The 26944-nt window shown below is 48.2% G+C and overlaps 1 protein-coding gene across 1 annotated transcript in view; it reads left to right on the top strand.

The window, feature by feature from the left end:
• BCAS4 (breast carcinoma amplified sequence 4) overlaps positions 1-26944 on the top strand; it is an 84557-nt gene that overhangs the window by 1608 nt on the left and 56005 nt on the right. Inside the window, exon 2 of the mRNA XM_004093099.2 lies at positions 21374-21445. Within this exon, the coding sequence (XP_004093147.1) occupies positions 21374-21445 (72 nt within the window). The remainder of the gene's footprint in view (positions 1-21373; positions 21446-26944) is intronic.

Here is a 26944-nt window from a genome sequence, read left to right as displayed (position 1 = left end):
TTTTATTTATTTATTTTTTTTTGAGATAGAGTCTTGCTCTGTCACCAGGCTGGAGTGCAGTGGCATGATCTCAGCTCACTGCAACCTCCGCCTCCCGAGTAGCTGGGACTACAGGCGTGTGCCACAATGCTCAGCTAATTTTTGCATTTTTCAGTTTCACCATGTTGGCCAGGATGATCTCTATCTCTTGACCTCGTGATCCACCCGCCTCGGCCTCCCAAAGTGCTGGGATTACAGGCGTGAGCCACCGCGCCCAGCCATCTCCATATATTTTTAAAATAATTTTTGAACAGAAGTTTTTAGTTTTTTTTTTTTGACAGGGTTTCACTTTGTCACCCAGGCTGGAGTGCAGTGACACAATCATAGCTCAATGCAGCCTCAACCTCCTGGGCTCAAGTGATCCTCCCACCTCAGCCTGCTGCATAGCCAGGACCACAGGTGTGCACCACCATGTCAGGTTAACTTTTAAAACAAAGTTCTTTTGTGGAGACGAGATCTCACTATGTTGCCCACTTGAATTCCTGGGCCCAAGAGATGCTCTGGCCTCAGCCTCCCAAAGTGCTGGGATTATGGGCATGCGTCACCATGCCTGGCCCATCTATATTAGTTTTAAATGAAACTTCACTTGCTGCTGTAATACTGTCCTGCAACTTGCTTTTCTTTACTCAAAATAGCATAGGCAAATGTGTGGGGACTACTAATGGGAAGGTATGGGGCTTCGTTTTGGTGTAATGAACATGTTCTGGATGTTAGATAGTTGTGATGGTTGCACAAATTTGTGAATATACTGAAAACTGCTGAATCGTACACTTTAAAAGGGTGAATTTTGTGGTTTGTAAATTATATCTCAATTTAAAAAATAGCATGGAGGCAGGATACAGTGGCTTATGCCTGTAATTCCAGTGACTTGGGAAGCTGAGGTGGGAGGATCATTTGAGACCAGGAGTTCAAGACCAGTCTGGGCAATGCAGGGAAACCCCTGTCTCTACAAAAAAATGTAAAAAGATAAAAAATTAAAAATAACATGAACAAAAATTTAAAAATTAAAAATAACATGAGCATGTATCCATAAACACCGTCCAATAGAAATATAATTGGAGCTACAAATGTGAGCTACCTATGCAATTTTTCTTTTTTTTTTGAGACAGTTTCACTCTTGTTGCCCAGGCTGGAGTGCAATGGTGTGATCTTGGCTCACCGTAACCTCCACCTCCTGGTTTCAAACGATTCTCCTGCCTCAGCCTCCCAAGTAGCTGGGATTACAGGCGTGCACCACCACGCCCGGCTTATTTTATATTTTTAGTAGAGATGGGGTTCCTCCATGTTGGTCAGGCTAGTCTCGAACTCCTGGCCTCAGATGATCCGCCCGCCTCGGCCTCCCAGAGTGCTGGGATTACAGGTGTGAGCCACTGTGCCTGGCCACCTACGCAATTTTTAGTGTTCTAGGAGCCACATGAAAAAGAAACAGGTGGCCAGGCACCATGGCTCACACCTGTAATTCCAGCATTTTGGGAGGCCAGGGCAGGCGGATCACTTGAGGCCAGGAGTTTGAGACCAGCCTGGCTAACGTGGTGGAACCCTGTCTCTACTAAACATACAAAAATTAGCCAGATGTGGTGGCATAAGCCTGTAATTCCAGCTACTTGGGAGGCTGAGGCACAAGAACCGCTTGAACCTGGGAGGTGGAGGTTGCAGTGAGCTGCGATCACGCCAGTGCACTCCAGCCTGGGCAGTAGAGTGAGACTCTGTCTCAAAAAACAAAACAAAACAAAACAAAACAAAAAGAATTAAAAAAGAAAAGAAACAGGTGAAATTAATTTCAATATATTTAAAATAACAGTATATCTGGGCCAGGTGCAGTGGCTCATGCCTGTAGTCCCAGCACTTTGGGAGGCCAAGACTGGAGGATCACTTGAGCCCAAGGGGTTCAAGACCAGCCTGGGCAACATAGTGAGGCCCCGTCTCTAGTTAATAAAAAAATAAAAATAAAAAGTATATCCAAAATATTTCAACACATGATCACTAGTACAAAGTTAATGAAATTTTACGTTCTGTTCTGTGTCCTGAGTTTTCAAAATCAGGCTTTTGATTCTGAACTTTCAGTCCATCTCAGCTTGGACTGGGCACATTTGAAGTGTTCGGTAATCCCATGAGATGTGGGGCTGCCATGTTGGAGAGCCTAGGTCTCCGTCACCCTGTGGCTTCCTAGTGTCCTACGATGAAATAGTAATTGCTCCCATTCCTGAGCACATACTGTGTGGCACCAGTTTGCCAAACTGTGTTCATGGCTTACGTCATTGTGTCATGGCAGTGACCCGGTGACTGGGATGGTGTTAGGTTGATTTTATAGCTCAGCAAACAGAGGCTCTCACGGCATAAATGACTTCGTGTGGATGGACCGTAATTTATGAATCATTCATAAATGGTTCAGGGCTGCTGTGTTTTGCCAGGCAGGGTCCTGGGGGAGGCTCCACGCTCCCCAAGCATACTTTGGTCTAGTGTCCCAGGGACTCTGGCACAGACATTTAGGTTGTCTGCGACTTTTCACTGCCTTTAGCATCCTGAGTGCATTTCTTGTTCCTTCTCTCCCTTACTCTCAGCAGCGACATGTCATTGTGCCCAGTGGCTAAGCCCCAGCTTCATTTTGTCTCTATTAGGAATAGCCTTTAAGAGAAACTGCGTGTATTAATTTCATTTTCTCACTCAGGGCTGTCTTTAACTCAGTCATGGGTTTGCTTATGCTCATTTGTAAGGGATGTGTAATAAAGAGCCCCAACTCCCTGTAGCTCCATGCAGCCATAACCCACTGAAAGCGCTTGTTGAAGTTTATTTACCAAAAGAAACAGAAACTGCGCCAGAGCAGAGTCACGTGCAGCCTCCACTTTTAAAGCTTAATTCATTAGCAGATCCCCAACCCGGAACAATTTCCAGGTGGGCAGATGAGCAGGAAAAGGAAAACCTGGTTTGCGAACAGGCCTGGACAGCAGCCTCCTCCCAACCAGCCTGTCTCCCAGGGGCACTTTTGCCTCTTCCATGGAGCAGTAGAAATCTCAGTCCAGGCAACCCCAGCCTCAGGGGGCCTGGGCCTCCCAGTGAAGTGGGGCCTGCTTCATTCAGCACCTTCAGCCTCGGTATGTGCCAAGTCTTTCCTGGAGCTGGGGACACCACAGGCAGTGAGACACACGAAGCCCTTCCCCCCATGGCACTGCCAGACAGTAAACACATAACAAGGCCAGACACAGTGGCTCACGCCTGTAATCCTAGCACTTTGGGAGGCTGAGGTGGGCGGATCCCTTGTGCCCAGGAGTTCGAGACCAGCCTGGACAACACGGCAAAATCCCATCTTTACAAAAATTAGCTGGGCGTGGTGGTATGTGCCTGTGGTCCCAGCTGCTAGGGAGGCCGAGATGGGAAGATCACCTGGGCTCTGGGAGGTGGAGGTTGCAGTGAGCTGAGATCGCATCACTGCACTCCAGCCTGGGCGACAGAGTGAGACCCATCTCAGAAAAGAAAGCAAAATGAAACCGTAACAAAACCTCTAAACTGTAATGAATGCTACAAAGCACAGACATGGGCGGATGTGAGATAGGGCACCTGTGTGTGCGGAGAGACTCAGGAGGGGAAATAGAAAGTTATTGTCTGGGTGCAGTCATGGAGGTCTTCCCTGAGGCAGCATTGTCTTAGGATGAGCCCTGAGCCTCAATAGGAGTTGGCTGGCTGAGGAGAAAAATATCCCAGGCAGAGAGAAAGTTCTTGCAAAAGTCCTGGGATGGGATGAAGCAGGGGGTTTTGGGGGATGGAGAGAAGAGCAGCTGGTGGGAGGGGGAGCAGCAGGAGATGGGGCAAGTGAGGGGGCACAAGCTCTGCCTGGACTTCACTCTGCTTTCCCCAGATGGAGGAGCTGCTGAGGGGCGGTGCCTGGAGCTGGGTTGGCAGGTGAGTTACTGTTTCCAGGGCTTTGGGTTTTCTGTTCAAGCAGTTCCCTGCCACCCCTCTTTCTGGTTTGAACTTCTTTTTTTTTTTTTTTTTTTTTTTTTTTGAGACAGAGTCTTGCTCTTGTCACCCAGGCTGGAGTGCAGTGGCACAGTCTCAGCTCACTGCAACCTCTGCCTCCTAGGTTCAAGCTATTCTCCTGCCTCAGCCTCCCACGTAGCTAGGATTACAGGTGTGTGCTGCCACACCCGGCTAATTTTTGTATTTTTAGTAGAGACGGAGTTTCGCCATGTTGGCCAGGCTGGTCTCGAACCTCTGACCTCAGGTGATCCGCCTGCCTCAGCCTCCCAAAATGTTAGGATTACAGGCATGAGCCACCGCGCCTGGCGAACTTTTGATTTTTCTATAGTCAGGATGAGAGAAAAGAGAAATATTTCTCCAAACTCTGTACCTGGACAAAAGTAGAAAAATGTAAATTAGCCAAAGGTGGCCTTGAGTTTCAAGAAAAATGTGGGAGAGGAGTTTTCTTTACAGAAGCTAAGAATGTTACATCCAACCTGCCAACACAACGCATCTATGGGAAACTTCCTAACATGTGTCCCATCCTTGTGTGACCTGCTGGTCCCCTTTGGGCATTCAAGTTTGGGATGCTGGATTAGAAGTCTGTGATGGGGGGCCGGGTGCCATGGCTCACGCTTGTAATTCTCGCACTTTGGGAGGCCGAGGCGGGTGGATCACTTGAGGTCATGAGTTCGAGGCCAGGCTGGCCAACATGGTAAAACGCTGTCTCTACTAAAAATACAAAATTAGTTGTGCGTAGTGGCAGGTGCCTCTAATCCCAGGTACTTACGTGGCTGAGGCAGGAGAATTGCTTGAACTTGGGAGGTGGAGGTTGCAGCGAGCCGAGATCGTGCCACTGTATTCCAGCCTGGGCAACAAGAGTGAGACTCTGTCTCAAAAAAAAACAAAGTCTGTTAGGGGGACTCCAGGGTATGGTCTACTGTCTCAAAGATGTAGTTCCAATATTTATTCCTTAAATTTTGTTTTGAGATGGGGTCTTGCTATGTTGCCCAGGCTGGTCTCGAATTCCTGGGCTCAAGCAATCTGCCCACCTCAGCCTCCCAAAGTGTTGGGATTACAGGCGTGAGCCACCGCGCCTAGCCCATTCCTTAATTGTATGGCAAACCTGCATCATGCCATTCTGCTGTAGGCACTGGGCGAGACCAGCAAGATACGCATGGTACCTGGTGTTGCAGGTGGGGAGGAAGATAAGCAGATTAGTGACAAACAGAGTGACTAAATGCTGATAAACGCCACACAGGAGACACCTGAGGGATGATAGGGACTGAGGGGAAGGAGGATGGGAAGGACCGGAGGGCAAAGATTTGACAGATGCCTGGCCACAGGGGGATGGGAAGGACCAGAGGGCAAAGATCTGACAGCAGATGCCTGGCCACAGGGGAAAGATGAGGGACTGGGAGGTGCCTGAGTGGAGGGATCTCAGTGACCACAGGGGTATGGGGGGAGGTAGACAGGGCCATACCAGGGCCTGGGTCCCCAGGGGAGTGCATTTTCAAAATCAGGTTGTGATTTATCGACTTGTGCTAGGCATGGTAGCTCATGCCTGTAGTCCCCCCAGTTTGGGAGGCTGAGGTAAGAGGATCGCTTGAGTGCAGAAGTTTGAGGTTGCAGTGAGCTATGAGTGCCACTACACTCTAGCCTGGGTGACAGAGCAAGACCTGTCTCAAAAATAATAAATGAAAAGCTTCATGGCCATGTGGCTGCGGTGTTAGAATGTATTGGGGGGACCGCAGTGGCAGCAGGGAGACCAGAGACGGATGGTGCGCCATCCAGGTGGACAAGGACTGCGCTGGCCGCCTCCCTGCAGCAGAACCTTCCCGGGCATGAGGAGCCAGGGCCAAGGCAGGTGCTGGGAGAGGCAGCTTTTCTGAGATGTGCCTGATTTTCTACCCACAAAACCTGCTCAGGAGCGGAGGGGGCCCTCCTCAGGGCTCTGGCAGCCTCTCATCACAGGACGCGGTCTTGCTTTGGGTGAGGGTCTGCCTAGAGCCTTGGATGAAGGTTTTCCATCTGGCCGACCTTCAGCGTCACACAGAGGCCTTAAAACAAACATGTTAGGCCAGGCATGTTGGCCCATGCCTGTAATCTCAGCATTTTGGGAAGCTGAGACAGGTGGATCACTTGAGGTTAGGAGTTTGAGACCAGCCTGGCCAACATGGTGAAACCCCATCTCTACTAAAAAAATACAAAAATTAGCTGGGCATGGTGGTGGGCACCTGTAATCCCAGCTACTTGGGAGGCTGAGGCAGGAGAATCATTTGAACCCGGGAGGCAGAGTTTGTGGTGAGCCGAGATTGTGCCACTGCACTCCAGCCTGGGTGACAGAGCGAGACTCCATCTCAAAAAACAAACAGAACACGTTGGCTAGCCGTGGTGGCTCACACCTGTAATCCCAACACTTTGGGAGGCTGAGGCGGGCAATCACTTGAGGCCAGGAGTTTGAAACCAGCCTGGCCAACATGCAAAACCCAGTCTCTACAAAAAATACAAAAATTAGCCAGGTGCGGCGGTGTGCACCTACAGTCCCAGCTACTCGGGAGGCTGGGGCATGAGAATCGCTCGAACCTGGAATGTGGAGGTTACAGTGAGCCAAGATCGCACCACTACACTCCAGCCTGGGCGACAGAGCAAGACTCTGTCTCAAAAAACAAAACAAAACAAAACACATTACCAAAGATTGGAAAGAGCCCAGTGCCCATCAGTGCGGGCCAGTGCCATAGCGATGCTTCTGATGAGTGGAGCAGTAGCGGCTGCAGTGGGGGTCAGCACTACTTGTGCCTGTGCACAGCAGCGTTCAGCACAGAGTGCTGAGTGAGAGGTGCAAGGGGCGTGTGTGTGTGTGCTGCCATCTTCTGCAAATAAAAACAGAAGGCAAAAAATATGTATTTTCATGCATCCATAAACAGGAGATTCAATTAAATCAGTTTCTCGGGTGGGGTGGGGTATAGGCATGGTTGAGAGCACTAATATAGATGATAGTTCTCGAACTTTACAAACTTTGGCATAATTTGAGGATCTTTAAAAAACACTAGCTGGGGTCAGATGCAGTATCTCATGCCTCCAATCCCAGCACTTTGGGAGGCTGAAGCGAGAGGATTGCTTAAGCTCAGGAGATCGAGACCAGCCTAGGCAATATAGCAAGACTATGTCTCTACAAAATAAAATAATAAATTAGCCGGGTGTGGTGGCACACGCCTGTAGTCCCAGCTTGTGGGCTGTGATCGCACCACTGTACTTCAGCCTTAGGGACAGAGTGAGACTAGACTCCAAAAAAAAAAAGAGAAAAATCCTCATTGCCTGCCCCCATCCCTGAGTATTCTGATTTAATTCATGTGGGTGCAGCCTGGTCATTGGAATTATAAAAGCTCTCCAGGAGGATTTTAAGCCCGGAAGTGACCTGGTCTGATTGGTCTGTTGGAAAATCACTCTGGGGGCTGCTGGAAAATGGATTATAGGGAGGATCCCACGAAGCGGGGTGTGTGGGCCTGGGATCTGGATTTCTTGTTTTTTGAAATGGAGTTTCGCTCTTGTTGGCCAGGCTGGAGTAACAATGGCGCGATCTCAGCTCACTGCAACCTCTGCCTCCCAGGTTCAAGCGATTCTCCTGCTTCAGCCTCCCAAGTAGCTGGAATTACAGGCGCCTGCCACCACACCTGGCTGATTTTTGTATTTTCAGTAGAGGCGGGGTTTCACCATGTTGGCCAGGCTGATCTCCAACTCCTGACCTCCAGTGATCTGCCCGCCTGGGCCTCCCAAAGTGCTGGGATTATAGGTGTGAGCCACTGCACCCAGCCTCATGCTTTTTTCACTCATGTTTTGGAGACCTTTTTATATGAATGCACAGGAGCTATCTGATTATTTTCAGCAGTTAGACAGAATTTCATTGTCTGTCTGAATGACACTTTAGGTAACCATTCCTCTGTTGATAGACATTTAAGTTATGTGGAATTTTTTGCTGTCACAAAGTGTCCTGCAATAAATATCTCTCCACATACATCATTTTGCATTTATGCAAATATGTAGGATAAATACCTAGAAGGTGTATTACTGTGTCTAAGGACACATGCATTTTAGACAAGATTGAGTGCGTTTAGGGCGGTATGGCCATAGCCGGCACATGCATTTTAAATGTTGGTTACTGTTGCCAAATTAACCTTCCTGGAAGTCAGGGTCTGCATGATTTTAGAGCAAAGTAGTCAGCCCCTTCTGGACACTCAAACCTCAAGATCAAGCGTCCTTTTGGGACCAGGATGGGAACTCTGTCTTGCTTTGGGGACCTGAGAGGAAAGAGTTCCCGAGTTTCTTCTCTGGGTGGTGGGTCGTTGTTTAACCTGCCAACTCCTTCGTGGTTTGCAGTTCAAACTTAAGGCTACTCAGAGAATCACTTCATTTGCTCCCTGGCTTCCGGGATCTTTCAACCTTCATTTCATCACTTTCATCTTGTGCATAGAGATGAGGATGCTTTTTCTGCCTGGGCTGAATGGACCTTGCTATGCTAAGATTCTTCAGTATTCGTGTGTGTGTGTGTGTGTGTGTGTGTGTGTGTGTGTGTTGTGTGTGTATGTGTTTAAGCAGCATTATTGAGATGTGATTTGCATACATATAATTCACCTGTTTAAAGTGTATAATTTAATGGCTTTTAGCATATTCACAGAGTTGTACAACCATCAACCACAACCAATTTTAGAACATTTTTATGACCCCAAAAGGAAACACTGCACCCGTTATCTGTCATTCCCCAACCCCCCACCACGAATCTCCTTCCCATCTCTGTAGATTTGCCTGTTCTGGTATTTCATGTGTGTTTGTGTTTTAAAAACACAGATTGGCCAGAGGCTTGAAGGCCACATTCAGCCCACAGACAGTTTTATTTGGCCGTCATAGTGTTTTTTAACTTATCAGGCTAGTTTTGAACATTTTCAAATCAAGAGAATTTGCATAAACATCTGGATTGCCACTTGTCTTGAATAAAGCAGGGTTGGCACATCCCTACCTGGCACAAGCTGGGGCCCAGTAGCAGCCACCCCATTTAAATAGGGCCTGGGGTCTCCTGTTTGCTACAGTCTCCACCCCTCCCTGTTGTCTCCCTGACCTGGAGGCTGAACATCAGCTGCTCTTTATGACCCCACCTGCACTGCTGTTTTTCTTAGAAGTAAAATCTCTCTGTCAAAAGTGGGAAACTGGCCAAAGCGGTGGTTCATGCCTGTAATCCCAGCACTTTGGGAGGCCGAGGTGGGCGGATCACCTGAGGTCAGTAGTTCAAGACCAGTCTGGACAACAGGGCGAAACCTGTCTTTTCTAAAAATACAAAACTTAGCCAGGCGTGGTGGTGTGCTCTTGTAGTCCCAGCTACTTAGGAGGCTCTGAGGTAGGAAAATCACTTGAACCCAGGAGGCAGCGATTGCACTGAGTTGAGATCGTGCCATTGCACTCCAGCCTGGGCGACAGAGCGAGACTCCGTCTCAAAAAAAAAAAAAAAAAAAAAAAAAGTGGGAAACTGAACATAAACAGTTTGCAGAAAACAGTCTTCAGCACAGCCCACTTCTCTTGTATTTATTGCCTGCATGGCTTCAGTGTCATTTGAGTTTGGAGACCCTAGTAGGGTCCTTTTAAATGGAGGTGGCATCTCACTGGGAGTGACCCAGAGAAGTGACTTAGCTTCCTTAGCTTCTGTTATGAGACAGAGTCTGTGGATTGTTTTTCTCACAATTTTCAAATGGGGAGTCAGAAGCACAGAGATGGTCAGAGGTGCAGCTGAGACCACGCAGCATAAAATGCAAGGCTGGGACTAAGGCGCCGCCCAGGCTGCTGTTCTCAGGCTACAGCTCTTCCAGGCAGTACACGTCCTCCCCTTCCCTTCTCTCTCTTTCTCTCTTTCATCTTCCTTTCTTTTCCACAATGAATATTCATGAGCACTGTATTGATTACCAATCACTGGGTAGCAAACTATCCCAAACCTTAGCAGCTTCAAGCAACTGCCATTTCATACGGTTCATGCATGGACTGCATTCAGCTGGAGGATTGGCCACCCTGGCAGTCCGGCATGGCCTTGCCCACGTGTCTAGCAGTTGCTGCTGGCTATTGGCTGGGGCATCTCAGTTCTCCTCCATGTGGCCTCTCAACCTCTACAGCCTCACTCACTGGCCTCTACAGAAGAGTTGCCTGGACTTCTTTTTTTCTTAAATTTTATTATTATTTTTATTTTTAAATTTTGGGGGTATATAGTAGGTATATATATTCAGGGTGTACATGAGATGTTTTGATACAGGTATGCAATGTGAAATAAGCACATCATGGAGAATGGGCTATCCATCCCCTCAAGCATTTATCCTTTGAGTTACAAACAGTCCAATTATACTTTTTTTTTTTTTTTTGAGACTGAGTCTCACTCTGTTGCCCAGGCTGGAGGGCAGTGGCAAGATCTTGGGTCACTGCAACCTCCACCTCCTGGGTTCAAATAATTCTGTGTCTCAGCCTCCCAAATAGCTGGGATTACAGGCATGCACCACCACACGCGGCTAATTTTTGTATTTTTAGTAGAGATGGGGTTTTACTATGTTGGTCAGACTGGTCTTGAACTCCTGGCCTCAGGTGATCTGCCTGCCTTGGCCTCAAAAAGTGCTGGGATTACAGGCGTGAGCCACCGCACCCAGCCCAATTATACTCTTTAAGTTACGTTATTTTCTTTTTTTGAGACAGGACCTCACTCTGTCACCTAGGCTGGAGTGCAGTGGCAGAATCTTTTTTTCACTGCACCCTCCACTTCCTGGCTCAAGCGATTCTCCCACCCCAGCTTCCCAAGTAGCTGGGACTACAGGCATGTGCCACCATGCCCAGCTAATTTTTGTATTTTTTTTGTAGAGATAGGGTTTCACCATGTTGCCCAGGCTGGTCTCGCTCGAACTCTTGACCTCAAGTGATCTGCCTGCCTCAGCCTTCCAAAGTGCTGAGATTACAGGCATGGGCCACTGCACCTGGACTTTAAGTTATTTTATTTTTTAATTTCAATAGGTTTTTGGGGAACAGGTGGTATTTGGTTACATGAATAAGTTCTTTAGTGAGTGGTGATTTCTGAGATTTTGCTGCAGCACCCATCATCTAAATAGAGTACACGGTACCCACTGTGCAGTCTTTTACCCCTCACCTACCTCCCACCCTTTCCCCTACGTCCCCAAAGTCCATTGTATCATTTTTATGCCTTTGTGTCCTCATAGCTTAGCTCTCACTTACGAGCGAGAACATACGATGTTTGGTTTTCCATTTCTGAGTTACTTCGCTTAGAGTAATGGTCTCCATTTCCATCCAGGCTGCTGCAAATGCCATTATTTCATTTCTTTTCATGGCTGAGTTGTATTCCATGGTATCTATATGTATATATGCCACATATTCTTTTTTTTTTTTTCTTCAGACGGGAGTCTCGCTGTCTCACCCAGGCTGGAGTGCAGTGGCACGATCTTGGCTCACTGCAGGCTCTGCCTCCCGGGTTCACGTGATTCTCCTGCCTCAGCCTCCTGAGTAGCTGGGATTACAGGTGCCCGCCGCCATGCTTGGCTAATTTTTTTTTGTATTTTTAATAGAGATGGGGTTTCACCGTGTTAGCCAGGATGGTCTTGATCTCCTGACCTTGTGATCCGCCTGCCTCGGTCTCCCAAAGTGCTGAGATTACAGGTGTGAGTCACCGCGCCTGGCCATGCCACATATTCTTTATCCACTTGTTGATTGATAGGCATTTGGGCTGGTTCCATATTTTTGCAATTGCTAATTGTGCTGCAGTAAACGTGCATGTGTAAGTATCTTTTTCATATAATGACTTCAAGATACCCAGTAGTGGCGTTGCTGGATCAAATGGTAGGTCTACTTTTAGTTCTTTAAGGAATCTCCACACTGTTTTCCACAGTGATTGTACTAGTTTACATTCCCACTAACAGCATAAAAGTGTTCCTTTTCACCGCATCCATGCCAACATCTATTATTTTTTGATTTTTTGATTATAACCATTCTTGCAGGAGTAAGGTGGTATCGCATTGTGGTTTCAATTTGCATTTCCTTGATCATTAGTGATGTTGATCATTTTTTCATATGTTTGTTGGCCACTTGTGTATCTTGCTTTGAGAATTGTCTATTCATGTCCTCAGCCCACTTTTTGATGGGATTGTTTTTTCTTGCTTAGTATTCTGGATATTAATCCCTTGTCAGATGCATAGATTGTGAAGATTTTCTCCCACTCTGTGGGTTGTCTGTTTACTCTGCTGATTATTTCTTTTGCTGTGCAGAAGCTTTTTAGTTTAATTAAGTCCCAACTATTTATCTTTGTTTTTATTGCATTTGCTTTGGGTTCTTGGTCATGAAGTCTTTGCCTAAGCCAATCTCTAGAAGGGTTTTTCCAATGTTATCTTCTAGAATTTATGTGGTTTCAGGTCTTAGATTTAAGTGTTTGATGCATCTTGAGTTGATTTTTGTATAAGGTGAGAGATGAGGATCCAGTTTCATTCCCCTACATGTGGCTAGCCAGTTATCCCAGCACCATTTGTTGAATAGGGTGTCCTTTCTCCACTTCATGTTTTTGTTTACTTTGTCAAAGATCAGTTGGCTGTAAGTATTTGGGTTTATTTCTGGATCTCTGTTCTGTTCCATTGGCCTATGTGCCTATTTTTTTTTTTTTTAATTTTTTTTTTTTTTTTTTTGAGACAGAGTTTCACTCTTGTTGCTCAGGCTGGAGTGCAATAGCGCAATCTCAGCTCACTGCAACATCAACCTCCTGGGTTCAAGCGATTCTCCTGCCTCAGCGTCCCCAGTAGCTGGGATTACGGGCATGCACTACCACAGCTGGCTGATCTTTGTATTTTAGTAGAGACGTGGTTTCGCCATGTTGGCCAGGCTAGTCTCGAACTCCTGACCTCAAGCGATCCACCTGCCTCGGCCTCCCAAAGTGCTGGGATTACAGGCGTGAGCCACCGCACCCAGCCTTTATAGTATATTTTGAAATCAGGTAATGTGATGCCTCCAGATTTGTTCTTTTTGCTTAGTTTTGCCTTGGCTGTGAGGGCTCTTTTTTGGTTCCATATGAATTTTAGGATTGTTGTTTTCTAGTTCCGTGAAGAGCGATGGTGGTATTTTGATGGGAATTACATTGAATTTGTAGATTGCTTTGGCAGTATGGTCATTTTCAGAATATTGATTCTACCCATCTATGAGCATGGGATGTGTTTCCATTTGTTTGTGTCATCAGTAATTTCTTTCATCAGTGTTTTGTAGTTTTCTTTGTAGAAGTCTTTCACCTCCTGGGTTAGGTATATTCCTAAATATTTTATTTTTTGCAGCTGTTGCAAAAGAAGTTGAGTTCTTGATTTGATTCTCAGCTTGGTTGCAGTTGGTGTATAGCAGTCTACTGATTTGTGTACATTGGTTTTTATATCCTGGAACTTTGCTGAATGCATTTACCAGTTGTAGGAGCTTTTTGGAGGAGTCTGTAGGGTTTTCTAGGTATATGATCATGTCATCAGCAAACAGCTAGTTTGACTTCCCCTTTACCAGTTTGGATGCCCTTTATTTCTTTCTCTTGTCTGATTGCTCTGGCTAGGACCTCAAAGTTATTTTAAAATGTACAATTAAGTTATTATTGAATCTAGTTGCCCTGTGGTACTGCCTGAACTTCGTTATGTGGCTTCTGGCTTCCCGGAGGGTAAATCAGAAGCTTTGAGGTCTCTCAAGGCCTAGACCTGGGAGTCACAGAGCCTTGCTCCCGTCACATCCTACTGGTCTAAGCAAGTCACAGGCCAGCCTAGATTCGGGGATGGGAAGGATTGGATCCCACCTCTTCACCAGAGTTGCTGCAAGGTCCTTTTGCAAAAGCACGTGTGGGATGAGAGGGAGTTGGAGGGCCACCTTTGAAACACAAGTACCTATTATTTGCCAGACTTTGTTCTAGGCTCTGGGAATTGAAAGACAAATAAAAGAGACAAAAACTTGTGTCCTCCAGAGGTTTCATTCTGGTGGGGAAGATGACAGGAAACAAGTTGAGAAAAATAGATAGTATGTTAGATGGTGATAAATGCTAAAGAGAAAAGTAAATTGGGGCAGGAGGACTGGGAGTAGGGGAGCTATAGGGTCAGAGAAAGCCTCACCTGGAAGAAATATTTGAGCAAAAGCTAGAAGGAAGTGAGAGACAACTTTCACCAGTAAAGGGAACAGCAGGTGCAAAGGCCCTGTGGTGAGGCTGTGGCTAGTGTTGTGGGTGGGGACAAGCAACAGGCAGTGAGATTGGGGGAGGTGGAGGCTCCTGATGGAGTAGGGCTTGGGAGGCCCCCATTAGGTGTTTTCTGAGCAGGTAGAAGATGAGGGAGGACTCAAAAAATTGAAGCCAGGCATGGTGGTGCCCATCTGTAGTCCCAGCTACTCAAGAGGCTGAGGCGGGAGGATCCCTGAGGCCCAGAAGTTGGAGGCTGCAGTGAGCTATGGTCCCACCACTGCACTCTAGCCTGGATGACAGAGTGAGACCCTGTCTCTAAGAAAAAAAAATTGGTAAATAATTCATGTATAAATTTATGATTTTAAAGTATATAGTTTGTTGGCTTTTAGTATATTTACTGTATTGTGCAGACATCACCATGACCTAATTCCAGAACATTTCTATGACCCAAAAAAGAAACCCCATCACCATTAGCAGTTATTCCCTCTTCTCCTCTCCCTGCCACTCCATGCAGAGGGGCAACCACGAATCTACTTCTTTCTGTCTCTGTGGATCTGCCTGTCTCTGGACATTCCCTCCCTCCCTCCCTCCCTTCTTTTCTTTCGAGATGGAGTCTCGCTCTCTCACCCAGGCTGGAGTGCAGTGGCACGATCTTGGCTTACTGCAACCTCCAGTTCCAGGGTTCAAGCGATTCTTGTGCCTCAGCCTCCCGAGTAGTTGGGATTACAGGCTCATGCCACCACGCCTGGCTAATTTTTGTAGTTTTAGTAGAGACGGGGTTTTGCCATGTTGGCCAGGCTGATCTCGAACTCCTGACCTCAAGTGATCTGCCTGCCTCGGCCTCCCAAAATGTTGGGATTACAGGCATGAGCCACTGTGCCCAGCCTGGACATTTCTTATAAGTGGAATCATGTCATGCGTGACCTTTTGTGCCTGGCTTCTCTCACTTAGCATCATGTTTTCAAGGATCATCCATGTTGTAGTGTGTGCCAGTGCTCCATTACCTTTTATGGACAAATGATACTCTGTTGTAGGGATACATCACATTTTATTTGTTCATTCATCACTTAATGGACATTGGGTCATTTCTACTTTTTTTTTTTTTGAGACGAAGTCTTGCTCTGCCGCCCAGGCTGGAGTGCAGTGGCATGATCTTGGCTCGCTGCAAGCTCTGCCTCCCGGGTTCACGCCATTCTCCTGCCTCAGCCTCCCGAGTAGCTGGGACTACAGGCACCCACCACCACGCCCGGCTAGTTTTTTGTATTTTTTAGTAGAGACTGGGTTTCACCGTGTTAGCCAGGATGGTCTCGATCTCCTGACATTGTGATTCGCCCGCCTCGGCCTCCCAAAGTACTGAGATTATAGGCGTGAGCTACTGCACCCGGCCTTTTTTTTTTTTTTTTTTTTTTTTAATTGAGATAGAGTCTCGCTGTCTCGCCCAGGCTGGAGTGCAGTGGTGCGATCTTAGCTCACTGCAAACTCCACCTCCCGGATTCCCCAAGCAATTCTCGTGCCTCAGCCACCCAAGTAGCTGAGACTACAGGCTTGTGCCACTACGTCCAGCTCATTTTTGTAGTTTTAGTAGAGAGGGGGTTTCACCATGTTGGCCAGGCTGGTCTCGAACTCCTGACCTCAAGTGACCTGCCTGCCTCGGCCTCCCAAAGTGTTGGGATTACAGGTGTGAGCCACCATGCCCAGCCTTTTCAACTTTTTGACTGTAATGAATATTGTCCAAGTTTTTGTGAGAGCATATGTTTTCATTTCTTTTTTATTTATTTTTATTTTTTATTTTTTTGAGACAGGGTCTTGCTTTGTCATCCAGGCTGGAGTGCAGTGGCACCATCATGGCTCACAGCAGCCTTGATCTTCTGGGCTCAAGTGCTTCTCCCACCCCAGCCTCCTAAGTAGCTGGGAATACAGGCACATGCCACCATGTCCGGCTAATTTTTGTATTTTTTTTGTAGAGACGGTGTCTCACTATGTTGCCCAGGATGGCCTTGTACTCCTGGGCTTAAGTGATCTGCCTGCCTCAGCCTCCCAAAGTGCTGGGACTAAATGTGTGCACCACTGCGCCTGGTCTGTTTTCATTTCTTTCGGGTATATTGCTTGGTCATAAGGTGACTCTGTGTTCCTTTTGAGGAGATGCTGGACTGGTTTTCAGAGCAGCTGCGCAATTGTACCCTTCCCACCAGCAGTGTGTGAGGCTTCCAGTTCCTCCACATCCTCGCCAGCCCTCATCATTTTCCATTTTTGTGATTGCAGCCATCCCTGTGAGTGCAAAGTGGTACAGTGGAGGGTTTGGGGTGGGGAGAGCTTTTGTTTTAACAGGACTGCACAGAGTAGATTGAAGGGCAGTAAGAACAGGAAGCTGGGACCAGCGAGCAGGCTACTGCAAGAGTCCTAGCAGGAGACGACGGTGACTTGCGCCATGGTGCTTGGTTGTATGGGAGAGAGAGTGAAGTAGTTGGATTTGGGTAGAGACATTTTGAAGGTAGAAATGAGAGGATTTGCTGGCAGATTGGATGGGGTGGGAAGTGGGAGAGAAGAGTCCAGGGTGGTCCGAAGTATTTGGCCTGAGTGAGAGGACGATGGAGTTTCCATTTGTTGAGTTAGAGAAGATCATGGGTGGAGGAACTTTTTTTTGTTGTGCCAAGCCCTTGGTGAGCAGGGCCAGCCCCTCTTCAATGTTTGGGCATTCCCAGCTGGGAAGCTTGCACTGCCACTTTGTGAGAAGGGGGGATGTGGGAAAAAAAAAAGTGAAAAAAAAATGCTTGTTTAAAAAAAAAAAACCCACTCACCATCTCCACTGGTCCTTCCTTGAATGTCACTTAAAGTGAGCCTCTCGCCTCCTTCCCTTCTGAGTGGAGCAGTTTATGCCCAGGGGTTTGCGAAGAACAGCGAGGGCATTCATCTGCTCACAGGCTAGTTAAAAAGGCACGTGGGCTGCAGCCTGCGGGACTCTCATTTCTGAGGCCACTTAGGGGATAATCTTGAGAGAAAATTGCCCATGGATGATTTGTGGGCATGGTGGGCTGGCTTATCCTGAGCGCCTTCCTGTTGGTTGGGAATGTCTTGGGCTTCTTTCTCCCTTTGCTGACCAGACAGTCGGCAAACACTCACTTTGATCCTTCCTGCTTTTGGGAACCTCCCTAGGTACCAGGGGGTGAGGTGGGGGACTGACCATAGCTGACAAGCAGCAACAAAGGGGACACATTTCTAACCTCCCCCAAGAGCATCTTGTTTTTGTTTTGAGACGATCTCACTCTGTCACCCAGGAGTGCAGTGGTACATCACAGCTCACTGTAGCCTCAACCTCCCGGGCCCAAGTGACCCTCCCAGCCTCAGCCTCTCAAGTAGCCGAGACCACACAGGAGTGCACCACCATGCCCAGTTAGTTTTCTTTTTATTTTTATAGAGACAAACTTTCCCCCTGTTGCCCAGGCTAGACTGGAACTCCTGGGCTCAAGCGATCCTCTGGCCTCAGCCTCCCAGTGTTGGGATTACAGGCATGAGCCACTGTATGCAGCCCCAAAGAATATCTTGTTACACATTCTAGCTCTGGAGTTAGAGTGCTCAGGGTCAAATTCTGGCTTCGATGTTTATTAGCTGTCTGAGCTTGAGCAAGGGAATTAACCTCTCTGATCCTCTGTTTCTCAATCCATAAAAAAAGGGAAATAGTAGCACCTACTGCATAGAGTTCTTGTGAGAAGTGAACGAGGTAATTCAAATACAGTGACTAGCCCTTGTTTTTATTCTATGGTGAAAGAGATTGGGTGGGTGCAGTGGCTCATGCCTATAATATCAGCACTTTGGGAGGCTGAGGCAGGAGGATTGCATGAGGCCAGGAGCTTGAGACTAGCCTGGGCAACATAGTGAGACCCCTGTCTCTACAAAAAATTAAAATACAAAAAAGAGAGCGAGCGAGCTATGGAATGCAACCCCTTATCACGCACCTATTGTGTGTCAGCACTCTGTTAAATCAGTTAGCCACATCTATGATGTCAGGTTAACCTCCTGACCATTCTGCCAAATGGGCCTGTGGCAGGGGATCCAGTGGCAGTGAAATGCAGAGGTTAAGCCATTGGGTTCCAGCTGCATGGCTGGCAGAGGGTAAGGTGAACCCAGAAGTGCCGTGACCATGCCATGCCCTTCCTGAGTGGGCCAGGATGGGTTGTGATGCGCTTCCTACAAGCACAGCGCTGCAGAAACATCTTGGGAAGGAGGCATCCCACCCAGCTGGGGCATGGGCTTCCGTGGCCTCCCATGCAGGTTGTATGTCCTTAAGTGTGTCTGGACCCGGGTCTGCGTTGTGTGCACCTGCAATCCCAGGATCTCTCCATCACCCACTGTGCCCCACTCCTCTCTTTCTCTTTCTCTTTCCCCTGGACCAGAAAGAACAACCAACCTTCTCCTCTCACCACAGTGACCTCTTGGCTCCATCCTTTCTCCCTTAGTGCGGTAATGACATTTTCTCATTGTAATTTAATTTTGGGGTTGGGTGGGGGGATGATCTTTCTTTTTCGCCTGTCTTCTGTCCCCTCTCCCCCACTGAGGCACAGAAATAGTCCCAGCTGTGAGATGAAGGTTGCAGAGTTTAAAATTGCGACTTGGTACTATTTATACTCCAGCCTGAAAGATTTTTTTTTTGCGCAGTCGTTTATTTTGTTGTGGTGGAGATGGCTCATGCTGGAAGCAGCAGGAACTGGTGCTGTATAAACAGTTCTCTGGGCACAAGTGGGTGGTGAGGGAGCCTTCAGGTGCAGGGGGCAGGGACTAGGCCTGCCCAGAAATCCTGAGCACGCCTCCCTGGAGCAGGACGGTGTGGCCTGGTAGGGAAAGCACATCATGTGCTGGGCGAACTTTCTTCCTGAATGCTGGCCATTACAAAAATAACAACAGAAACTGGTATTTTAGAAGTCATAAAAGTAGTAGATAGTTGAGGGGGGAAAAAAACCCTAATTTTTTTTTTTTTTTTTTTTGAAGACAGATCTTGCTCTGTCTCCCAGGCTGGAGTACAGTGGCACGATCTCGGCTCACTGCAACCTCCTCCTCCTGGGTTCAAGCAGTCCTCCTGCCTCAGCCTTCTGAGTAGTTGGGACTACAGACGCATGCCACCACGTCTGGTTAAATTTTTTATTTTTAGTGGAGACGGGGTTTCGCCATGTTGGTCAGGCTGGTCTCGAACTCCTGACCTCAAGTGATCCGCCCACCTTGGCCTCCCAAAGTGTTGGGATTACAGGCGTGAGCCACTACGCCTGGCCAAACCGCTAATTATTTCCCTAATTTTTACACAAGTGCATGAAGCAGTTGTACACTGGCAGGCCCTTTGCACGTTCGTGATTGGCTTCATTTGTGAAGCATTAAAGGGTTTTTTAAATGTGTTCCTATGTTTAAACATTGGGGCATTTCCTACCAAATTAGGATTTCTGGCTTCTTTTGGAAAATGGAAAGATCTGGCAGCTCCGGGCCTGCATTTCCTGATGGCAGCTAGTGACCAGCAGCTGGAGGAGTGGATGAGCACCTCTCAGATCACCACAAGCCCGATGGCCTGTTTCACTCATTTATGTTAATGTCCAGCCTGATGACTGGGTTTTATTTCTTCTTCTTTTTTTAAAGACAAGTTCTCACTCTGTCGCCCAGCCTGGAGTGCAGTGGTGCGATCACTGCTCACTGCAGCCTCAGCCTCCTGGGTAGCTGGGACTACAGACATGCACCACCATGCCTGGCTAATTTTTGTTTTTTTTTTTTGAGACGGAATCTCGCTCTGTCGCCCAGGCTAGAGTGCAGTGGTGTGACCTTGGCTCACTGCAGCCTCTGCCTCCCGGATTCAAGCGATTCTGCTGCCTTAACCTACTGAGTAGCTGGGACTACCGGTGTGTGCCACCACACTCGGCTAATTTTTGTTATTTTTAGTAGAGACGGGGTCACCATGTTGTCCAGGATGGTCTCGATCTCCTGACCTCATGATCCGCCCGCCTCAGCCTCCCAAAGTGCTGGGATTACAGGCGTGAGCCACTGCACCCGGCCTAATTTTTTTTTTTTTTTTTTTTTTTAAAGGGACGGAGTCTCACCATGTTGCCCAGGCTGGTCTCGAATTCCTGGACTTAAGTGATCTTCCTGCCTCGGCCTCCCAAAATGTTGGGATTACAGGCATAAGCCACTGCTCCCGGCCACGGACCTTTTACATAACATAAAAAATTCAAGCTTCCCTTGTCAGAGTCCCTTTCCCAACCCCTCCTGCCCAGGGCTAAGTGAGCCCTGTTAACAGGGTTTCCAAAGAAACTATGGGACGCCCGGTTGAATTTGAATTTCAGATAAACAACAAATTTTTTTAAGTATAAGCACATCTCTTAACTATTAGCAGTTTGGCACATATCATTCTAGGCCTTTCTCTGTGAAGACATGTACTTTTTTTTTTTTTTTTGAGACGGAGTCTCGCTTTGTTGCCCAGGCTAGAGTACAGTGGTGCGATCCTGGCTCACTGCAGCCTCCGCCTCCCAGGTTCAAGCGATTCTCCTGCCTCAGCCTCGGAGTAGCTGTGACTACGGGCACACGCCACCATGCCCAGCTAATTTTTGTATTTTTAGTAGAGACGGAGTTCTGCCATGTTGGTCAGGCTGGTCTCAAACTCCTGACCTCAGGTGATCCACCCACCTCAGACATTTTTTTGGTATGGTTTGTATCTGACACCGTCTGCAGCTTGCTTTTCCTCTCCGGGGTATCACCGGGGCCACTGTGTTTATTAGAGCAGGCTGTGAGGCTGTGAGGCTATGGACTCCATCTGGATTAGGATCCTTGCCCCACTGTTTGTTAACTGTGTGATCTTGAGCAGGTTACCCCACTTCTCTGAGCCTCCGTGTCCTCATCTGTACAACGTGGAGGATAAGGGTAGCCTTGTTATTTCCTGTATTTGTTGGTCTTGTCTCTTTTGAAAGCTGCCTAGAATGGAGAGGCCGTGGTGGCGTTAACCAGTCCTCCGTGATGGGCGCCAGGACTGCTGCCTGTTTATTGCTCTTTCAAAGGAGGCAGTGGAAGGGGGTCGAGCAGGAACCGGGCACATAATCCTAAGACTTAGTTTGCTTTTAAAAAAAAAAAAAAAAAAAAAAAATGAAGGGTGTTTGTCTCCCTGGAAACCACTTGCTAATCTCCAGGATATCGTCTCTTTTTCAGGCGAAGGAGGTGGAGGAGACCATCGAGGGCATGCTCCTCAGGCTGGAAGAGTTTTGCAGCCTGGCTGACCTGGTGAGTGGCTGCCTGGGAGGCGTGGGTTTAGGCCCAGGCCAGACTTCAGGCCCTTGCTGGAGTTTTCTGGGGAAGCCATTTTGGTGGTGAGTTAGCAACCAGGAGGAATGGGGCAGCGGCCAGCGCTGAGGGGAAAGCCACGTGCAAACCCTCCCTCTCTCTCTCTCTCTCTCTCTCTCTCTCTCTCTCTCTCTCACTCAAACCCAAGTGCTTCCTGAGGCGGCCATCTTGATCTCATCCTTCCCTGGAGATGGTTTTTATTCCGCAGAGGAGCCAGGAGTGGACCACAAGGTGGCACTCTCGGGCACCGATGCAGGGAGCCGTTCAGCGGGGACGCTAGGCTATATTTAACTTTCCTCAGCTCTTCACCGTCCCCTGTGCAAACATGGAGACAGCCAGGAAATGGCTTCAGGCCTGCGAGGCCTAGGAGGAGCCTCTTGCCCAGGCCACAGCCCGTGGTGGAGTTGGGCATCGAGTTCCTTCCTGAATCCTTCTGTTCTCTCTGCTTTTACCTCCTACTGTGTCTGGTTGGCCCAAATATACTAGCCTGGCTGAGGAGGAAGATGGAAGACAATGGCCCAGAAGACAAGGCCTTACACACCAGAGTCTCTAGAAATCGCCTCTAGAGGCTGGGCGCAGTGGCTCACACCTGTAATCCCAGCACTTTGGGAGGCCGAGGCGGGCAGATCACCTGAGGTCAGGAGTTCCAGACCAGCCTGACCAACATGGTGAAACCCTGCCTCTACCAAAAATACAAAAATTAGCTGGGTGTGGTGGCAGGCACCTGTAATTTCAGCTGCTCAGGAGGCTGAGGCAGGAGAATTGCTTGAACCCGGAAGGTGGAGATTACAGTGAGCTGAGATTACGCCACTGCACTCCAGCCTGGGTGATAGATCAAGATTATGTCTCAAAAAAAAAAAGAAAAGAAAAGAAAAAGAAATTGCTTCTAGATCCCAGTGTTCCTAGGATTGCTGCCAGCCAGGTGTGGAGCCCCCAGGAGCACTGATAGAATTTTCTAGAAGCTCTCAAGCTTATTAGAGGCAAACCAGTAACCTGGGCTTGAGGTGTCTGCCTGGAGGCCCAAAGGGTAGAGCTCCATATTGTGACCAGGCCCTGCGTCTCCCCAGAGTGGAGGAAGCCTGGCCAGCTGGGCCCAGTGGTACGCGTTTATGTCCCTGAGAAGCACCGTGTCCGGACCCTGAGAGTGTTTGTGAGACCCCAAGGGAGTAACAGTAACAGCAGCCCCAGATGTTCACTGAACACCTTCCTTTGTGCCAGGCACAAAGCCACCCTAGACAGCAGGCACTGAGTCATCCCTACATATTCAGCAGACCTCGGCCCAGCCTCTAGGGTCACAGCAGAAATTCCAAGAGGACCTATGTGGTTTCTTCTCTTGAGTCAATTTTTATGTTCAGATGTGGGTCCAGGTGGGAGCTAGGTAACAAGACAGGCTTTTAACAGCCTGGATTGTCCTTTCTTTACCACCACGCGTTGGGCTCTTTCTTTCTCTTTCTGTCTTTCTGTCTTTCCGTCTTTCCCTCCCTCCCTTGCTTCCTTTCTTCCTTCCTTCCTTTCCAGACAGAGTCTCACTCTGTCCTCCAGGCTGGAGTGCAATGATGTGATCTCGGCTCACTGCAACCTCTGCCTCCCAGGTTCAAGTGATTCTCCTGCCTCAGCCTCCCGAGTAGCTGGGATTACAAGCATGCACCACCATGCCCGGCTAATTTTTGTATTTTTAGTAGAGATGGGGTTTCACCATGTTGGCCAGGCTGGTCTTGAACTCCTGGCCTCAAGTGATCCTCCCGCCTCGGCCTCCAAAGTGCTGGGATTGATTATAGGTGTGAGCCACCGTGCCCGGCTGCATTGGGCCCTTTCTCATGAATGGGCCCCGTGATAAGCTTGAGTATGCAAAGAGAGTTCAGTCCATCTCCATCCCCATCAAGCCCCAGTGTATGTGGGGAGACTGATTTGGGTACCAGTTGGTGCCATCCCATGCTACAGTGCTGTTGTGAAGGTAAGGTCAAGGTGTGAAGGGATCCCAGAGCCAGTGGTGCTAAGTCCTGCCTAGGAAATTGGGAAGGCTTCGTATAACAGGTGGTGATGAATCTGGGGCTGGAAGGAGAAACAAAGAATTCAACAGATGGGGAAGGAGTGCATTCAGGCAGAAGGACCAGCCTGTGCAAAGGCGGGGAGGCCAGGGATGTGGTATGGCTGGGCACTGGGTGAAGGGTCATGGCTGCGGGCAGGGAAGGCAGGTCGGGAGGATGGTGTGGATGGATGCTCCAGGGACACGTTTGTTTTCAAATCCCATCCCGTCATCCACGTGGGCATTCTGCGCAAGGAGACCCAGCATCAGCCTGAAGAGGGCTGGGGGCAGGAGTCCGTGAGGACAGGTGGAGAGAGACCCATGTGGCCCAGCCCTGAAAAACCATCGCAGCTTCCTGTGGTGGGAAGTGTGTGTCTTTGTTGCCAGGAGACTCAAGATTGCAGGCAGCATCAGGCAGGTTCTCCTAACTCGAAGCCTGGAGATGCTTCATGGAAAGATTTAATCCTGAGGCCACACACCGATGACCCACAGGTCCAATCCTGCCTGCAGATAATTTGATGTTTCTAGCGGGGGAAAAAAGCAGGCATTAGCTTGTGACATTTTTAGAATTTCATGTGAAAAATCTAGAGTTCCGGCTTCTCTCAGAAAAGCAAAGATCTGGCCCTCCTGGGGTACTCATTCCTACCTTGCAAGCATCGGCCACCATGTCACGTGGCAAGCAAGCGACCGCCTGCTGTGGGCAGCAAGCGTGCTTTCCAGCTTGTTACAGTGCTGGCTGCTGCTGGGGAGTCTTCCTGACTCCAGAGCCGCCACGTGCTTGTGTATTTTTGATAGATGATGTTTCTCTGTTCTTTTGACCCTACTGAAAGTGGGAAAATAAAGCCAGACCGAGAGGATCCCATGTTCCAAGAAATGGAAGAGAACATGCATCCTTTTGGAAGCAAAGACTCTTCCCATGTCTGTGTTGACAGAATGTGCCCAGCCAGTTCTGCAAATATGTGATGCCTGTGGGACCCCTGGGGGTGTTTGAGCTTACAGCCCCTGCATGGGCATGCTGTGCCAATGCCATTTATATTCTAGAAATCCTCTTGGCCCCTAGAGGTTCATGCTTGGCTTACCTGGTATGTCTGCTGCGTGCTGTGGGGCTGCATGACTGCAGAGAGAGGTGTCCGGTGATCAGCCCTAGCTTGGGGCCTCTTTTTTCTCTTTAAGAGCTGCTTTGAAATCCAAGCTAGGGATGAGTAGGGTCCTTTAGGGGCAGGTGGTGTCACACCATGGACCACTGTCCCCCCAGGTCCCTGCCTTGGTCTTCAGAAACACTGTTTGATCAATTTACAGGTCCGAGAGAAGGCAGGCCCTGGGCTGCATGGTTTAGAGAGAAGCCACTTCCTTTCTGATAAAATTGGGCTGTTGGAAATCAAAGTCCAGCTTCCTGTCTGCTCTATTAGTTCTTCCACTTGCCTGTCTTGATCACTCTCTGTCACTGAAATTCACCACTCTGTTCAGGGACCTCTTTTACATTTGATATGATGCCAATTATTGGCACTTCACATTCTGATTCCTTCCACTGTAGGGCCATGGACATGTCACGTTACCTCTCTGAACCTTTACTTTTTCCTCCGTAAAATGAAAATAATGGCTCTGATTATCTATTGCTGTGTCAAACTACCCGAAAATTTAGTGATGTAAAACAACCACCCATTTATTTTGTGGGCTAGAGCAGGGCACAGAGGACTCAGCTCATTTGAGTCGAAGCTGTCTCCTTCATCACTTGTCTGGTACCTGGGCTGGGCTGGCTGGGGCTGGTTGGTGTAACTTGCCCCGTGCACGCTCTCCACGTGGCTGGCGTGGGCTTCCTCGTAGCATGGCTGTTTGACCTCCCCAGAGCAAGCAGTCCAACGGGCAGGAGGGAAGCTGCCACATGTCTTGAGGTCTGAGTACGGAAACTGACACAGTGTCACTTCTGTTGTAGTTTATTGGTCAAAGCAGTTACACAGCCCAGCCAGAATCGGGAGAGAACCTGTATTCTACCTCTTCATGGAAGGAATTAAGGAGTTTGTGGCCATCCTTAATCCACTACAAATAGTTTCCATCTCCAAAGAGTTACTGTAAGGAATAGATGAGGCAGAGATGTGTGCTTTACACCCACTAGAATGGCTAGATCTTAAAAACCACCAAAATACCAAGTGTTGGCAAGGATGTAGAGCAATGAAGCTCTCATACATTGCTGGTAGAAATGCAAAAGAAACTACAGCCACTTTGGAAACAGCTTGGCAGTTTCTTACAGGTTTTTTTTTTTTTTTTTTTTGGAGACACAGTCTCACTCTGTTGCCCAGGCTGTAGTGCAGTGGTGCTATCTCAGCTCATTGCAACCTCTACCTCCTGGGTTCAAGCGATTCTCGTGCCCCAGTAGCTGGGATTACAGGTGCCCACCACCACATCTGGCTAATTTTTGTATTTTTAGTAGAGATGGGGTTTCACCACGTTGGCCAAGCTGACCTCAAACTCCTGACCTCAAGTGATCCGCCCGCCTCAGCCATCCAAAGTGCTGGGATTACAGGCGTGAGCCACTGCACCCAGCCTCTTATACAAAGTTGAACATGTGCTTAACCCACATCCCAGCAATTCTAGCCCTTGTCACTACCAATAAGGAATGAAAACAAGTGCCCAAACCACGCAAAAATTCACACACAAATGTTCATAGAAGCCTTATTCGCTGGGCGTGGTAGCTCATGCCTGTAATCCCAGCACTTTGGGAAGCTGAGGCGGGTGGATCACCTGAGGTCAGGAGTTCGAGACCAGCCTGGCCCACATGGCAAAACCCTGTCTCTACTAAAAATACAAAAATTAGTTGGGCGTGGTGGCATGCACCTGTAGTACCAGCTACTTGGGAAGCTGAGGCAGGAGAATCACTTGAACCCGGGAGGCGGAAGTTGCAGTGAGCTGAGATTGCATCACTGCACTCCAGCCTCAGTGACAGAGTGAGACTCCATCCCCCCCGCCCCCCCCCCAAAAAGAAGGCTTATTTATGATACTCCAAACTAGAAACAATCCAAATGTCCATCAGCAGTAGAATGAGTAAAGCAATTGTTGATTTATGCATATATTGGAATACTACACAGCAATGAAAAAGAATTGACTGCTCTACACAGCAACATAGATAATCTCACACATGTGATATTGAGCGAAAGAAGTCATGGCCAGGCATGATGGCTCACACCTGTAATTCCAGCTCTCTGAGAGGACAAAGTGGGAGGGTTGCTTGAGCTCAGGAGTTTGAGACCAGCCTGGGCAACATAGGGAGACCTCATCTTTATTTTTAAATAATAATAATAATAAATTTAAAAAGAAAAGCTTGACACAAGAATACATTCTGTGTGATTCCAGTAGTCTGAAGTTCAGGAATAGGCAGAACTAATCTATGGGTGGTATAAGTCAGGTAGTGGTTGGTT

Source organism: Nomascus leucogenys, chromosome 13 (genome assembly GCF_006542625.1).
Source record: "Nomascus leucogenys isolate Asia chromosome 13, Asia_NLE_v1, whole genome shotgun sequence".
NCBI classification, from domain to species: Eukaryota; Metazoa; Chordata; class Mammalia; order Primates; family Hylobatidae; genus Nomascus; species Nomascus leucogenys.
This window is presented reverse-complemented; position numbering and strand designations above follow the sequence as displayed.